Source organism: Solanum tuberosum, unplaced genomic scaffold, assembly GCF_000226075.1.
Source record: "Solanum tuberosum cultivar DM 1-3 516 R44 unplaced genomic scaffold, SolTub_3.0 scf00358, whole genome shotgun sequence".
In the NCBI taxonomy this organism is placed as follows: Eukaryota; Viridiplantae; Streptophyta; class Magnoliopsida; order Solanales; family Solanaceae; genus Solanum; species Solanum tuberosum.
Window position 1 is genome coordinate 236,433 of NW_006239288.1, and position 16,854 is coordinate 253,286.

The window sequence follows — 16,854 nt, forward strand, 5'->3', positions numbered from 1 at the left end:
AAAGAAATATTTGAAGTACAAGTAAATTATATGTTTGTATGAATACTTTACCGGAAAAATCCGAAACAACCCGAAAAACCGAAAAAATCTGAAAAAACCCGAGGTTGAAAAACCCGACTTTTATTGATTTGGTTTGGTTTATAAATTTAAAAATTCAACACAAATGGTTTTGTTTGATATTTGAAAAACCCGAACCAATCCGACCATGTACACCCCTAGTTACAAGGATAATGGAGGAATTAAAAATGGAATAATGAGAGGGGTAACCAATGCCGCTAACGTGCATTGGCACAACGGCCAACTTTCCAACGTTCACAGAAACGTTCATCACAAAGGCTAATGCAATAATGCCTTTGGTTATTAATTATCCACTAAGGCACAAATGTTTATTCATTGCAAGCAATGATCCAATAGATGCTCCAACGAATAGACAAACAAAAATTGTTAATGTGGCCATTCCAAGGTAGAATATAATAGGGAAAAGGGTCTGATATACCCCTCAATTTTGTTATTTAGAGCTGATATATCCCTCATTATGAAAGTGGCTCATATATGCCTCTACTATTATTCAAATGGCTCACATATACCCTTTTCCTCTAACGGAAGTGAGAAAATTAATTTTAATTTTATTTTTCTAATGTGTTTTTTTTTAAAAAAAATTATAATCTCATATGGGTATATTTAATCCTCCTCGCACATAATTTTTTTTGATTTTTTTTTGTTCCAACGACTAATTTAAAGTTATTATTTTGATGATCAAATTTATTTATGTTTCACTAATTTTCTTGTAAAATTTAACATAGATGACCCTTTTTTTTCCAAATACAAAAACTAAATAACCATATAGTCGGAAAAATTAGTTTTAAAGTATAATATAGCCACAAAAAATTAGTTTTAAAATTTTCTCTTTACACTAATTAAGGAACGAAAGAAAATAATAAAATAAGAATAAGAAATTCAAATAATGATAAGTTGATAATCAAAGATGTCAAAGAATAATTTATTTATAAAAAATATGAAAATATACCTTGAACTTTGCTAGAAGTTCATATATACACCTACATAATTTTTTTAAAAAAAATAAAGTCAAAAATATAAATTTAAAACTATTTTTTTCACTTCCGTTAAATTAAGGGTATATGCGAGCTCATTTTGTAACGGTAGGGATATATGAGACGTTTGTATAACGGTAAGGGTATAGATGGACCACTTTCATAACGAGGGGCATATCAGCTCCAAATGACAAAGTTGAAGGGTATATCAGATCCTTTTCCCAATATAATATAATATTAAAATGCTGACCAACAGATACAGTAACGACCTGATCCGGTCGTTATGAGTAGGTCGATAGTGAAAGAATTTGGGCAAGAAAACTTTTCGGATAGTGGCTTAAATTTTGTTGTCTAGGCCAGTCACGTATGGAATCTAGGCTAGGTGAGGTCTAGGGTCATCCAAATATAGAAAGAGTTTAATTTTGAGGTTTGGTTGATATATTCTTGTAGCCAAGATATTAAGGAGTCCATAAGGCCTTTCGGAATTGAATTCGGTAGAACTCCTGAAATTGAACTTGGCATGAAAAGTATGTGTCAGAACGTGTCAAGGGAGAGTTTTTGTTATACAAATGACATTTTACTGGAGTTTAGGTTGCAAAACTTTTGTCGATTTCGCTATAACGGTAGACGTCTCACTGTAGCGGAGTGTGCAGACCGCTATAGCAAGACTAGTTGTCATTATAGCGAGCTGGGCCGGTATAGCAAAGATGAATTGGGATTTTATGCAGAAAACAATCCAAAACTTCTATTTTCTGTACTTTGAATTTATGCAGAAAACAACCCAAAATATTAGCTCAATGTATTTTCTAACGTTGTTTTGAATTTTCTCTTTATTTTAAAAAAGTGAATTTTGTTAAATGAATGATATATAAATATTTCTGCTTGAGGAATTTGTTCTCAAATGAACTAAACATCATTCTATACTCTTGAAATCTGAAGGGTAACCAACAATTTTATAGCTATTCTCTTTGCTATGTCCCTTCAATTCGCAAAATTTACATTATAAACTGTAATTCCTACTCATTTAAATAATAGTCTCACACTTCAACATGAACATGTCGATTCAGTATCGACTCTCATCAAAGTACAATGCCATTGACATAAATCAAGATGCTAAAAAGGAAATAGCATGGACTTGTTTGTTCACCAACTCTTACTACAACTTTATAAATTTTGCTAATTGGCTATGTGTGGAATAATAAAATAAGAAAAGAAAAGGAAAAGGGAAAGTGTGTAGAAATTCCACAGCTTTTTGTCAACCAAAAAAAAAAAAAAACTAAAGTCAGCCCTTTGAGATGTATTTTGTCTTTCATCTTTACTTGTTTAAATGATTATTTTTATCTATTTGATTTAAGAAATTAAGAAATAATTTATTTTATTTTTTTATTATTAAGTATTAATTATTTAAAATTCATTTTTCAATCAGTGAAATGATTTATAATAATTAAAGATAAAATAATAAACTAATTATTTTATTTATTATTTTTAAAAGAATATGTCAAATCAATTATAGACGAAGAAATAGAGTGAAGACAAGCCAAATTTATAAAGTAGATACAATATTAATTAATTGGATGGACCTATTGATGGATTTGAACCGTTATCTCAACTATTTATTTAACTATTGAAAACGAGTTCACAGAAAAAAGTCAATCTAAGAAAGCTCCTTTGAATCGGTTTGAATTGACTTATATTAAGTGTTTTCAAATCAAAATAATTTTTAAATATGTTTATAGTGTTTGGATAAAATAAAAAAAATATTTTTGAACATTTGATATTAGACTAAAAAATCAAAATAAGTCAAAAGTTAGTATTCTTAATTTATATATTTTAACTTATAAGTCAATCCAAACAGACTCTTTATAAATAATGGACAGAGATACTTATCGTTCAATGCCTTTGAATAATTATAAAATAATCAATAAATATATAAGTCTGGCATCGATAATTAAGTTTGACCAACGTAACACACCAGGTAAAAGTACACACTTTCAATTTTCAAAATTTAACTTTTTGATTAGGTAGACCTAATTAAGAGTGAGACAATTTGCCATTGACAATTTCTAGGAACACAACTACATCTACATCTACATAAATAGAACAAATGAATTTAATGAAGGAAAATGACCTAAAATTATTATTTAAAATTCTATTAATTACAAGTTGATCAAGAAGGAACAATAATTGGAGCTTGTGGGACCCACCTCTCATTTGGTGTGGACTCCCACCCTAATTCGTTACTATATGATACTCTAAAATGTTTTGGAATCCAAATTTCAGATTTGGATTTTCTTTCTTTTGCAAATTCTCTTTCTTTTTCTTCAATTATTGCCTTTGATTGCTTTGCTTTATCCCAATTTCTAGTTAGGATTGATTGACTTACTTCTGCCCATACAACTGTTGATTCACTTGACATAACAACCTAATAAACACAAGAAACAAATGTTATTTTTTGAATCATCTATTAAATTAAAAGGAAAAAAGAAGAATCGTGATAGATTGACATTCAACATTAAAAAAATGATGAATTCACTTGGCACATGTGATTCATATAGAGGGTTCTATTTCAAGATTAAGACACAGTTGATTGATTAATCATATTTAATTATAAGTCATCCAAAATATTAGCAAATTGAATTTGTTTAAAATATTTCACACAGTAGAAAACACACAAGAAGTAATTTATTGCTTCTTCTTTTTACAAATCTATATTTATTCAATTGATTGAGTGTTAATTAAGTGAGACGATTAAAATAAGATAGAGCATAGATTAGATAAACAGCCTTATAATTAAACTATTAAATGTTTTTTTATAAATAAAAGATTTCTTCCTTGTATTCCTTCCTCTTAGAGAAAAAAAAAAGAAAGTAAATTAGTTTGGATTGGCATAGGCATAAAACATTTTATTGAATGTATGTTGTGCAGAATCAATAATTTGAATAGAAAGGATTACTATTTTAGTACTCTCTGTCTCATATTAATTATCATGTTTTTTCACACTTCTTTAAAGAAAATCATAAATAAAAAATATTTCTTACTAATTGATCCTTACCTCTTTTGGATGTAATAAATATTATTTATTTTTTTAAAATAATTAATTTTTAAGGGTAAAATGAAAAACAATTAATTAATTTTATTTTGATTTTGTAGATTAACAAACCATTTTTGAGGGATATTTTTAGTAATATTGATTTAAAATAAGGTGTTTCGATTGGCTTAAAATTTGGTTAAACCTACTTTTAAGTCAGTTTTCGACTTCTAGAAGTGTTTGACAGATATAAAAAATAACTTAAAATAAGTCAAAAATGACTTAAATTAAGTTATGAAGTGTTTTGACAAGGTAAAAAATGACTTAAAATAAGTCAGAAACCAAAAGTATTAAAAATCATTTCAGTTTGACTTTTTATTTTCGACTTAAAAGCTACTCCCTCCGTCCCATTTTATATGTCATCCCTTTCTATAAATAGCTGGACCACAATACTTGTCATTTTATAAAATTTAGGCATAAATTACCATATTTGCCTATTATACCCTTGATAGAATAGTTAATTGATCTTGTCATTTATTAATAAAGTTTACTTAAGAAACATTAAATAAGGGTAGAAGGGTAAAGTTACATCATTTTTTAATGCAAGTGCAAAGTAAAAAGGTGACATATAAAATGGGACGGAGGGAGTATTTTTTTATGCCAATCAAAACGGGATCTTAGTGTCTTTGAAGAAACTTTTAAAATGTCATGAATACTAGTTTGTTTAACCAAAAGAGATTTCAGTGTGTGCATATTAGCTCCAAAATTTCATGTTTTTTTTTTGTTTTTTTTATTTTGAGCAATTTAATAACAATATCCATTTTTTCTATAAGAATTAAAGAAATATTACCTTTGGATCTTTCACAATAGGAGTCTTCATTCCAGATAGTGATTCTTTTGCATTGTAAATCTCATTCACTTTTCCTGTAGTTATATCCTTAGTTGTCACACTTCTGTGGCAACAAATTAAAAAAATAATTATTTTTTTCATGTTAGATCAAAAAAACTGAAAAATATTTTTTCTAAGAGAATGAAGTCTTCGAATGACATCCACACTGACTATCAACTCCACTTGGTTGAATTTAACTTATTTGTATCGCATTCACGTGAATTTAATATTTTAATTTATGTATAAGAATTTAGTAAAATTGTAACAATGAGTAGATATGAACACGTAACTTTAAACATATAATAGGTTTAATGCTTAAAATCTTAAAAATTAAATTTATAATATTAAAATCTTGAATCCGCCTCTGCAATCACATTCCCGATACTCCCATCACCATCACCCTAACACCCCTACCCCAACTCCATAGTATTTTCCTAGATTTCATACACATATAATTTGAGATAATATTTTTTGGTTTCTACTTATTTACCAACAAACACAAAAATAAATCACATACTTTTCATAGAAAACATTTTCCTTCATACCAAACATACCCCTATACCATACACATCTTTTATATTTTGGTTTCTGGTCAAGCTGTAGAGGGTATCGCGAGACAGCCTGGAGCAGAGGGAAAAATACGAGGTACGCTATTGCTTAGTGTAGCTTTTATGTTTCTCTAACAAAAAACAAATAATTGGAAGGAGGAAGGAATTTATAATATAATATAAAAGTGCAAATTTACCTATCCCAATGTCCATTGATCTCACAAATTGTCTTTGAAGTTGAAGTGACAAAAATCTTGCCTTTAATTGATCTATATCCTTTGTTGCTTAAGAAAGAAGCTCCTTGGTAACATAAATCAGCTTGAAGATCACTTTCTTCACACTTAATTGTTACATTTCCAATCCAATCAACACCACGATATGGAAGAAGTTTAATCACCAATTTTGGTGAGTTCATTACATAATTTTCTTGTTTATTTAGAAGCCTCAACTCCTTTTTTCCATGTACCTCAGTTTCAATTTTTGTACCTATGGCATATTGAAATCGTCCGTCTTTTAGTAAACGTATATATAGTGTATAATAAACAATTCAATTATTATGCAAAAGAACTCAAAAAAAGAAACCGTTTGAGTTAAATTTGGGACAAAGAAATTATATATAGATGTTAAATGAAAGATTTTTATTTGAATGGCTAAAGTACAATTTTTGAGAAAGCTATTTTATAGATTCTCTGAGAATAACGAATTAAAACATAATCTAATTCATGTTCATGTTAACAGAAGAGGAGATTCAATACTAAGACGTTTAGGAGAAAAGGTTGACCTAAGAAAATCCAAATTATTCTCTTTCCTTTTGTTAATTGAAGAAATAATTAGAAAAAATAAAACAAAGTATAAAAAATGAAAGAAAAGAATATAAAGATTGGTTAAAATAATTAATAGTACCATAGAACTTTGGGACAGGATTATGGCACCATATCATTTCAATATTCTCTTTCTCATCAGTTGCATGAAGAGCAGTCACTGGTGGATGGTGGGACACCTAAAATAATAAAACACCAAATTTAGATTATTTTTTTCAACAATCAATTTCTCATAAAAATGTGTCTTTTTTTCTTTCAATTATGAGACAGAAAACATTCTATAAGTACCAACCGTGAGATCCTTTTATTAAAAATAAATAAAAATTCTTAAACTTCAAACCATTATGAAACCGTAATACGGAATTCTAACAAAGGCGATATAGTACTCAACAAGACTCGAACCCGAACAGAAAAACTGGCCTAATTGATTTGGGTTCGCAATCGGCCCATTTGTCATCTCTTTAGAAGAATGAAAATAACAATCATATACTAAGCCCAGCTGCAACTAGGCCCACCACTTCATGGGTAATGATTAATGAAACTTTTCCAATACTCCTAGATTTTAAAGGGAAACTTACATTAATTCCACTAGTTTAGAAGTTAATTACTTAGAGATACTCTAGTTTACGATATTACGAATCTTACCAAATTTTAGTCCATCTAGATACATTCAGATACGTCCAGATATATGTATCTCGAGATATATAGGATCAAAATTAGGTGTATTTTTTTCTAGGTACATTGTATCTAGTGGATTCACATGTATCTAGGATACATAACAAATCTCGCTCGCCCCCCTCCCATCTCGCTCGCTAATCTCCTATGTATCTGGAATACCACATATATGTGAATCACACCAGATACATGCAAATACGTGTATCTAGTGTGTATCTTGTGTGATTCACATGTATCTAAGATACATAACGAATCTAGCTCACCTCTCTCCTTATTTTAGTGTATTTGGTAGCAAAATACATGTATCTAGGTGTATCTTCCTCAATATATATTAGGAAACTCTTAATTAGTGGTAATAAACATAATATTTTAAAAGTATGTAGTTTATTCAAATAAAATTTATAATATATCCAGACTTCTCTTAGTTAAAATTTAACCATCTCACTAACCTCCTTCTAATAGAAAGAATGAAATTACTAGTAATATTGAACTTCAAACATAAGAAGCCAAGGTGGATTAAAGAATTTCCAAGGTGGAGCCCATCAGTCCATTCTCCGACCAATGTGAAACTTTTACCCACTCTAACAGTTCAAATATTTAAAATAGGGAATACATACTTTTATGAGGAGAGGTAATAATACAAAATCTATTATCCTTAGTTATTACTATCACAAGAAAGCCATTAATATCTCTAAAGAAAACTATCTAGGATTAACCCTTTACCTAACAATTGAAAGATATAAAAAAGTTATTTTCAATAGACCTTCGTTCCAGATGAAATATTTTTAAAACATTAACATATTATAAATCAATTAAAAGAGAATATTTCTATACCTGTTCCAAGAGAACATTGAGAGAGGCTCTAGAGGCATGATGAGTCTCACCAAGAATAGGATTATAAGGAGCCACACCAAACATTAAAGGCCTCAAAGTGGATATGCTCCAACCCACCACTGATTTCAACCTTTCAAGTGAATTCTCCCCTTTTCCACACTTGCTTAACATGTCATTGTTGATACAATACACTGATTCCCCATAACATTGCAACTGTGATTTTGGGAGGTTGAATAATGGAGGTAGCTGAAATTACATTCCCAAAAAAAAAGAGACTTTAATTATCAATAAAAATAAGTCGTAAAACTTCAAGCATGATCAAATTGAGCATGATGTGTATAATTAAAAGAGGTGACATATGTTATGTGAATCACATCTGCAAAGTGAATGCTTGAGAACACGTGCAAAGCATTTTTAGAATTTAAATTGAAAGTATCTAATAATTAGAACATTACTTTATCATGTATTCATGTGCTCAATTGAAACAGATCGTAATTTAAATGTTTAAGTCAAATACACTAACAAGTTTAAGAGGCTATTGATGTACGTACTCTATCATAATAGAAATACTTTATTATATGTTCAGATACTTAATTGAAACAAGTCTTAATACAAGTATCTAACTGAAATGTTACTAGCAAGTTTAACAAGCTATTGAGGTATTCTACATTACTTTTATTATTTTTGAAACTAACATCAAATAACGTTAACAATTGATTCGAAATAATTTATAGTCACTATGCCTAATTTTTATTTTATTTTTGTTTACTGTTTAACATTTGACAATGTTCTTTTATTGATTGGATTTTATTGCAATTTCAACTAACATGATTGTTATGGATTAGGTAGATTATAACTTTTTTCCATTTTGTTGTTCCTCTTTCCTTGCCAACAAATGATTCTCAACCTAAACAATTGAAGTAGATACTTGAAGAAAAATAAAGTTGGGGACCAAACTAAAAATATAATGTGTCTTGAATCCTAATCGATGATTAATTATATATCTGTTATTAACACAGATGAAAATCTTGTTGGGAGCACCATCTCTGAATAGGCCTTGCAGTGCATGATTCAAATTTAATCGAAGCTCCAATGTGAGCTTCGGACACCAGGTGGGAAACCAAAAAAATTATACATCTTTTTTTTTTAGTACTATTTAGTGAATTGAAACAACAAAGATAGTGTTTAATTCTAAAACCGAACCGTTAAGAACTAAAAATCAGTGAACCAATTACTAACATCTCACTGAATTGGTTATCGATTTATAGTGTGTTCATAAATAAAAAATCAATAGATTGAAGCAGTAATACAAAAAAATCAAACCAAATCAATTGATAAGCGATTATTAAAATAAAAACCTGAATACGTGTGAGATCAGATCCTGGCCGTACACTGCTGAAAAGGCTTAAAATTCGTTGGAGCAGATTAGGTGCTCTGTAGTCAGCATCATCTGATTCCTCCTCCAATGATAAGGGTGCTGTTAGAATAACCCTTGGCCCCACCTCTCCTTCTATAACCTACACCCACACACATACAAAAAAAAAAAAAAAAATTTCTTACAAAATTTATAATTATTTTTATAAATTTTCCTTAAATTAGTATGTGTTTAGTATCACTATTTTATGGTTAGGTGTATGAACAAAGTCGCATGTCAAAAGTCGATAAGAAAAAAAAGTTAGATAAAATATAATGACACTCTTAATAGAGTATATTTACGTTGCTTAATAATTGATATCAGAGCTAGTGATTTGACAAGATGAGTATTGTCAGAATGATGATGGGAGTTCGATTGATTTGATGTATTTGCCAGTCTGTGGGCGGATTTATTAATTATACATTTACTATGTATAATAGAGATGTAAACGCAAAAAAGAAGATAGACTTAATGGCGATATAATGCACTTGATTAATATGATTGAAACATAGTGAATCTCCAGATAAACCTAAGGTTTATCATGATGGGTCATCTCAAGATTGTTGCGTGTAAAAAAAAAAGAAGAGTCTATGATTAAAAGTTGATATGAAAAAGAAGTTATTTATAAAGTTTATGTTTACCAAAAGCAAATTCTAGAACATTTTAATTGTATTTCCCAACTCAAATTATGTTCTCTATCATTTGAAAAAAAAAAGACATTAATTAGTGCAAGTACTCTCCAAAGAGAAAAAACCCAAAAAAGGAAGCATAGAGAAAGTAATAGGATCTTCCTAGTTTGTTTGCATCTCAATTACTATTATTTACCAACTCCACCACATAAAAAGGATACTAATGCCTAATCTAAAATTAATTAAAGTCAAACTAATTAGGTCATAAATAGAGGTGGCAAAATCAAATCAAACATGTGAAATCTGTTTAAGTTTGGGCGGATTATTGACTCATCCCGTTTATTAGTTCAATCCATTTCAATTCAATTCATTTCAGCCTATTAAAAATTAGGTTGACATATAGGTTGTTCAAATCGACTCATGAAAAATCTTATTAAAATTTTATTTAATATGTTATATATAGCTATAATAGAAAAAAATATATTAAGTACTAAAACTTGTATAAAAGAATAAAATAAAAAATAATTAAAACTCAGTAAAAATTGAACACATTAGATTACGAATCCGTTTCAATCCAAATAACTTTTAAGCTTCAAATTATTTTGATTTATCCAAATTCAGTCTGATCCAGTCATTTACCACCTCTAGTTATGAATGATGAAACAAATATAATTACTATTGAATCTAACAATGAAGATACATCAAAGGGATGAAAACTAGAAATTTTCTTGTAGCCACAAGAAGAAATCACAATGTTTAAATTCTATGTACTGATAGTAACTAAAAAAGAAATAATAAAATTAATAATATATTTTATTAACGATAGAATAGTGATAAATTATATTCAAAAATAATATTATATTAGCCAAAGACTATTTGGCAACAAACTAGCGATAAACTTCATAGTTAATTCTTATGTTTTTTTTTAAGCAATTGTAGAAATTAGATCATCTAAATGATATTTACATGCAATTGTACTTTGATTAAAAAAAAAAGTAAGAGTAATAATCTGATAAATAAGACAAACATAATTATTTGTTATAATAGGTTAAAATACAATGATAACATATAAAGATATACTTCATACATCTTTTTTTTTAAAATTCAAGTTTCAAATTATCTACACTGAAAAATACTACTCCTAGGATACTGTGCCAGCTCTGCCTAAATATAATGAATCAGGTTAAAAAAGTGATTAGCAGAAGAGCTAAATTGCTGGAGAAAAATACCCTCAAAAGAAGCAAGCCTAAATTAAAAATATCACTAACTTCCAGAAGAAATTATGCAAAAATATTAATTAATTAATTAGTACTTAACTTAATATTAGTGTTGTTATCCAAGCATAAATATTCCAATTGAATAATTTATTATTTAAGCATACTATATATATTGGCCTTTAGTAATTGTTCCCTACTTAAGCATTGTGAACATTTCGTTAAAGGTGTGTTTGGTACCAAAAAATTCCAGAAAATAATTTTTTGAAATTAAGTAGCTTTTTTATTCATCTTTAAATATTCGTTAAGTAATTAAACAAAGATTATTACAAAAGTATTTATATACAATTTAGTAAAACATTTTGGGAGTGGGGAATGGGGGTTCAAGATGGTCTGGCGGAGCCATGATTAGAAGTTTGGGGGTTCACAAGTTAATATACATAATTTTTTTTAATTTTCTAATACAAATATAGGATCTACGAAAAAGCTGGTGGGTTCGTCTGAACCCATGAACCCCCACCTAGCTCCGCCTCTGAGGATGGAGCGGGTTATGAGGACGTTAGGTGGGTAGGTAAGGAGGAGATAATAGACTTAAAATATCATTTATAAAACTTTTCTTTTTTGGGAAAGTTATTTTCCTCTTTTTATAAAAAAATATTTTTTGTAACATGCCATCATGAGAAAAAAATATATATATATTTTCCTCCTTACCAAATATATGCTAAATTTGAGCTTTTTCGTGAAAAATATCCTAAAAGAAGTTTAGATATTTTAAACCATTTGATCACCACCAAATAAAGGAAAGAAAAAAGAGAGAGAGAATTAAAAAGATTCCAAACTTTTTGAAATATCAGAAAGTGTATCAAACTTTTTTCTTTTCTCCATAAAAGAAATTAAAAAGAGCAAAACAAGAAAAAGTTGGGGAAAAAAAGGGAACTAAGACGTGCACGAAAAAGAACACATCAAAAGAGGAGAAAAATTAAAAAATATCACAATCTTAGTTGATTTTTAAAAAAATAAAATATCATTGACTATTAATCACTAAATTAGTATTTTAGTTTAATTTCAAACATTAATCGATAATGTCGTAGAGTCACTACCCAAAAAAAAAAATAGAATTTGCCCCAAACTTCGTCAATTAAAAAATTGATGATATATCATTAGTCGTCCCTAATAAAATTAACGATAAATTTTACATTTAACAACATAATTCGTCAATAATTAAATTATATCTTTTTTAATAGTGAGTATAATAGTCTATGAACACTCGTTCAAATAATTTTAAAATTTAAAATTTATGAATTATATAATAATTCAAATCAATATATAATGTTATTAGGTTAAGACTTTAAATAAATATTAAATTCACCTGAACCCTGTTAATTTAGAAGGGCATCTCCAACCCAAACATCAAATTTTACACCAAATTTGGTGTCAACATTATTTTAGTGTAAATCAACTCCAATCCACTGCACCAAATTTTACATAAAAAAAAATAATATTTTTCTCTCTCGTCATTATTATATTATAATTTCTTATTTCATTTATATTTTCTTATTTCATAAAACAAATTCTTTCTAAAACATTCACCATATATAATTTATATTATTTTCTTTTATAGTCGTTTGATAAAAAAATATTTTATACCATAATTTTTTAAATAATACACATTGCTAGCAAATATTGGATGGTATTGTTGATCCAAATGTTCGTGAATTTGTTCGACAAGAACAAATTCAAATAATGGAAAAAAGAAGTCAACAATTTCAGCAGCCGCAACCACAACCAAAACAATTTTCGACCCCATACAATCCATATTTTAATAGTATTGGTGGATCTGGAAAGAATCTGCCAGATTATTAAGTTATTGTTGTAATTTTTTTTAATTATTATGTTTTGTTGTACTTTTTAAAATTACTATGTATTATATATTTCAATTTTGATGTATGTCAATTACTACTTTGTTGAATGTTTATTATTTTTGGTTTTTTTTAAGTACATTGTATTATTTGTTTAATAATTTATATGTTTGCATTTTTAATTTTGTTGAAGGTTAATTGTAGTTATATTCAATTATAATTTATAGTAGAATTAACATAAATTTAATTTTTAAAAAATTCATTTATAGAAAAATTTATTTATAAAAAAAACTAACTTTTATATCTAAAATTAATATTATAAAAATATTACATAAAAAATAATTAAATATACAAGAGATTTAATTAAAACATACCATTTATATAATGTTTAATTAAAAATTTTGTATAATGAAATAATATTAAAATACTTAACAAAGTGAATTGGTGTGAAGAATAGTGTTACACCAAATTTGGTGTAATACTATTCACACACCCAAATGGTGTAAAATTTGGTGTTGGATTGAAGCTCCAAAACACCAAAGTTTACATCAAATAAAAATTTGATGTTGAATCGGAGATGGTCTAAGTCAAGTCTACCTGTAATATATGATGCAAGCAATTTTGTGACAATACTTATAACTTATAATAGCAAAGAATAGTCAAAAAAAATAATTATGATACACCAACTTTTGTCGTACTATTTTTAATTTCTCTTTATTAATATTCCTTTTGTAAATTGAGTAGTCCAAAAAAAGAAAAAAAAGAATAAATATGGATTCCCCAGAAAACTTACTTCATTTTCAAATGGCATAATAATTGAACAAAGAAATTAAAATCTAATATTCAAAACATACGATAACAATGTATTCAACACAATCTCAAGAAAGTAAAATTTCAAAAGGGTGTAACGTGTACACAATCTTATCTCCATCTAGTCCAATTGAAAAGATACAACAACAACAAGGTCATTGCACAAATAAAATCTGAACAAAGTGTTGTATACGCAAACTCATGAAATTGGAAAGATAAAACACCAACAAGAACAACAACATATACAATGTAATCAGACAGATAAAATTGATATAGAGAGGATCATGATGATGTATACGTAATCTTAGAGGTCGGGAAAATTTAAATGATTACGATATAAATAAAGAGAGAAGGAAGAAGAAGTTACCATTGAAGGATGATGAGAAGAAGTTGGCTAAGAAATAGTTGTTGTGTAGAGAGAGATAATAATTATAATAATAAAATATCAAAGAAAGAGAGAAAAATATGAAGTGAATTTAACAAAGCAAAAAATGGGAGGTTTATATGGGTTTTGGACTTTGGAGTGCAGGCTACGTGGCTTGTTCCTTCTTCCTAGGGCTCCGTTTGTCGTTCAGATTGATTTGAAATTAAAATTTTATTTAAATATTTATATATAAAAAAATAATAATTAAAAATATGAAAATTATTTTAAGAAACTAATTTTTTATACGATTTTATTATTGAGTAAATCATAGTTTATAAATAGAATATCGAGATATTCTAAAGAGCTGAATTAATTAACATATCATATATATTTGTGTTTTTCTTATAAATAATTGTTTGTGATTATATGTTATTATAAAATTTTAAATATGTATAATTTTACAAAGATTCACTGATTCAACAAATCAATAATTATAGTAACTCTAGCTATTCTTTAATATAATCATCTAACATAATACAAACAATCTTTTTACATTGAGCATGAGTTTGCAAACTCAAATGTAAACTTATGATTTGAGTTTTATAGTTTAAAAAATTTTAAAATCATAACTTGGGATTTGAACTCCTAGCTTTTGGGAACTTTTGAAATTTGAAATCGAAATTGAAATTTTTGGGTATATCTCTTAAATTAGCACTTATTTAAAAAAAAAAAAAAAAATCTTTGAATTGTGGTCCCAAATCTCATTTCTAAACGCCTATAACGTTTTTTTTTTTTTAAGTTTCTAGTTTGATGTTCGAAAGTTATATTGGAGCTTCGATTAATTTGAATTTATGATATTTAAAATTCATTTAAGGAAAGCATTCTTATTAATTAAAAAACAAATTATAATCACGACTCACACCAAAACTTTTAATTAAGAATAAAAGAATTCTTCTATCACATCATAATTCTTGTGACTCTTTCTCTTTTCATGGAAACGAACATGCTTTTCTTTTACTTTTTTTCAGATTTGCTATCTTATTTGCTTTTTGCACCAAAGGATTTAGTAGGCATTTAAACACACAAATAAAAAAGTGTACTAAAAAAAGAAGTTGTAAAAGATATTCAAAAAGTTGAAGTCACATTTAGGTATGAATTTAATTTGAAAAAGAGCTAGAAGTTTTATTAGTGGAAAATTCACTTTAAAATTGGTCAAAATCATTTTTTAAACTTGAAACTCATTTTCAATTTATTTTTTTTAAGGTAGAAAAAGTGTTTGAGTTTGAGTTTAAGATTTTAAACTTTAGAAATTTGAGTTTCACACTAGAAGTTTCAGGTAGAAAAGGTGTTTATTTTTTTTTTAAATTTAAATATTTGATTAAGTTTTTGAAAAAACAAATAAGTACTCATTTGGAGTAACAAAAGTTATTTTACATAAGATAAACAAATAATAGTTTTTTTTTCAAAATACTTTTCTGAAAAAGCAATTTTGAGAAAAGTAATACATAGAAGAACTTTTAAAAGTTTTGCTAAACACTAATGGTTGCAAATAAATGTTTTTTTAAAAAAATTTATTGGTCAAACACAAACTGCTTCTTACCAACAATATTTTCTAAAGAAACATTTTTGAAATAAACACTTCTTTAAATAAGCTAATTTTAAAAATTAGACCAAACAGACTATTACTAGTGAGTTTATTAGGAAAAACTAATATCACTCTATCTCAATTTATATGACATATTTTCTTTTTTAGTCAATTCCAAAAAGAAAAAATATTTTTTCTTATTTGGCAAAATATCTAATGGCACTATCAATATTTTACTTATATTGGATTTCACTTATTTGACAAAAAAGTCTCCAAAGATATACTCTTTTTAAGAATAGTTTTGGAATATAAAAAATAAATTAAAATAATTATAATATTATAAACCACAAAAAAATATTTATACTATGATGTCAAATCTTATCTCATTTATTACTTAATTATGATAAATAAATTTACATAATTTAATTGATATGAATTAGGGGTGAAGAGTGAGTGAGGGGCATAAAAGAATTTTGCTTTCAATATTTTTTGTTTTTTTCTCATGTTGTCATTTTCTACCTAACATACTCTGCCAAAAATTCATCTGTTCAATTTTTCAAAACTCAAATTTTAGTTTGTCCAATACTATATAGTACACTGGATTCTTGATTTTCATATTTGGACACAACTTTATTCTTCTAGATTATCATACATTTTCTACCGTCCTGAGATCCGAATCTTAGCTCAAAAGTATGAGGTGTTCTTTTCGAAAGCAGTTATTTTTAAAGACTACAAATATCTTAACTAAGTATGGGCATAGTATGATCAATATCGAAATTGAAATATTTTTAATACCGTGGTTTGAATATTATAGTATTTGGTATGCATTTTTAATTAAAGCTTGATATTTGATATGGTATTTGATATTCATAAAAAATATATATTGAGGTACGGAATATTGTGCTGAAGTATCTAATTACATATAAAATTCACATATTTTACTCTTATTTAGAAGTGATTTAGAAGTGAGAGTTGGAAAGGACCAACACTGCATTAATACTCTTGTACAACATGCATACAATTTTGTACATTAACTTTTGACTGCATTAATTAGTTGTACAACGTGCAAAAAGAATTGTACATTAATAGAAGGACTAACACCAAGGACTAACATTGCAATTATTATTATTAC

General features: G+C 27.3%; 1 protein-coding gene across 1 annotated transcript; it reads right to left on the reverse strand.

The window, feature by feature from the left end:
• Positions 1-3,123: 3,123 nt before the first annotated feature.
• LOC102584231 (oxysterol-binding protein-related protein 4C-like) lies at positions 3,124-14,231 on the reverse strand. The gene is made up of 7 exons (XM_006361570.2): positions 14,141-14,231; positions 9,206-9,364; positions 7,848-8,093; positions 6,421-6,517; positions 5,715-6,003; positions 4,931-5,033; positions 3,124-3,474 (listed from the first exon to the last, which is right to left on the reverse strand). Exons 1-7 carry the CDS (start codon positions 14,141-14,143, stop codon positions 3,220-3,222), a joined length of 1,152 nt encoding a protein of 383 aa, XP_006361632.1. The 5' UTR covers positions 14,144-14,231; the 3' UTR covers positions 3,124-3,219.
• Between the last annotated feature and the right edge of the window lie 2,623 nt (positions 14,232-16,854).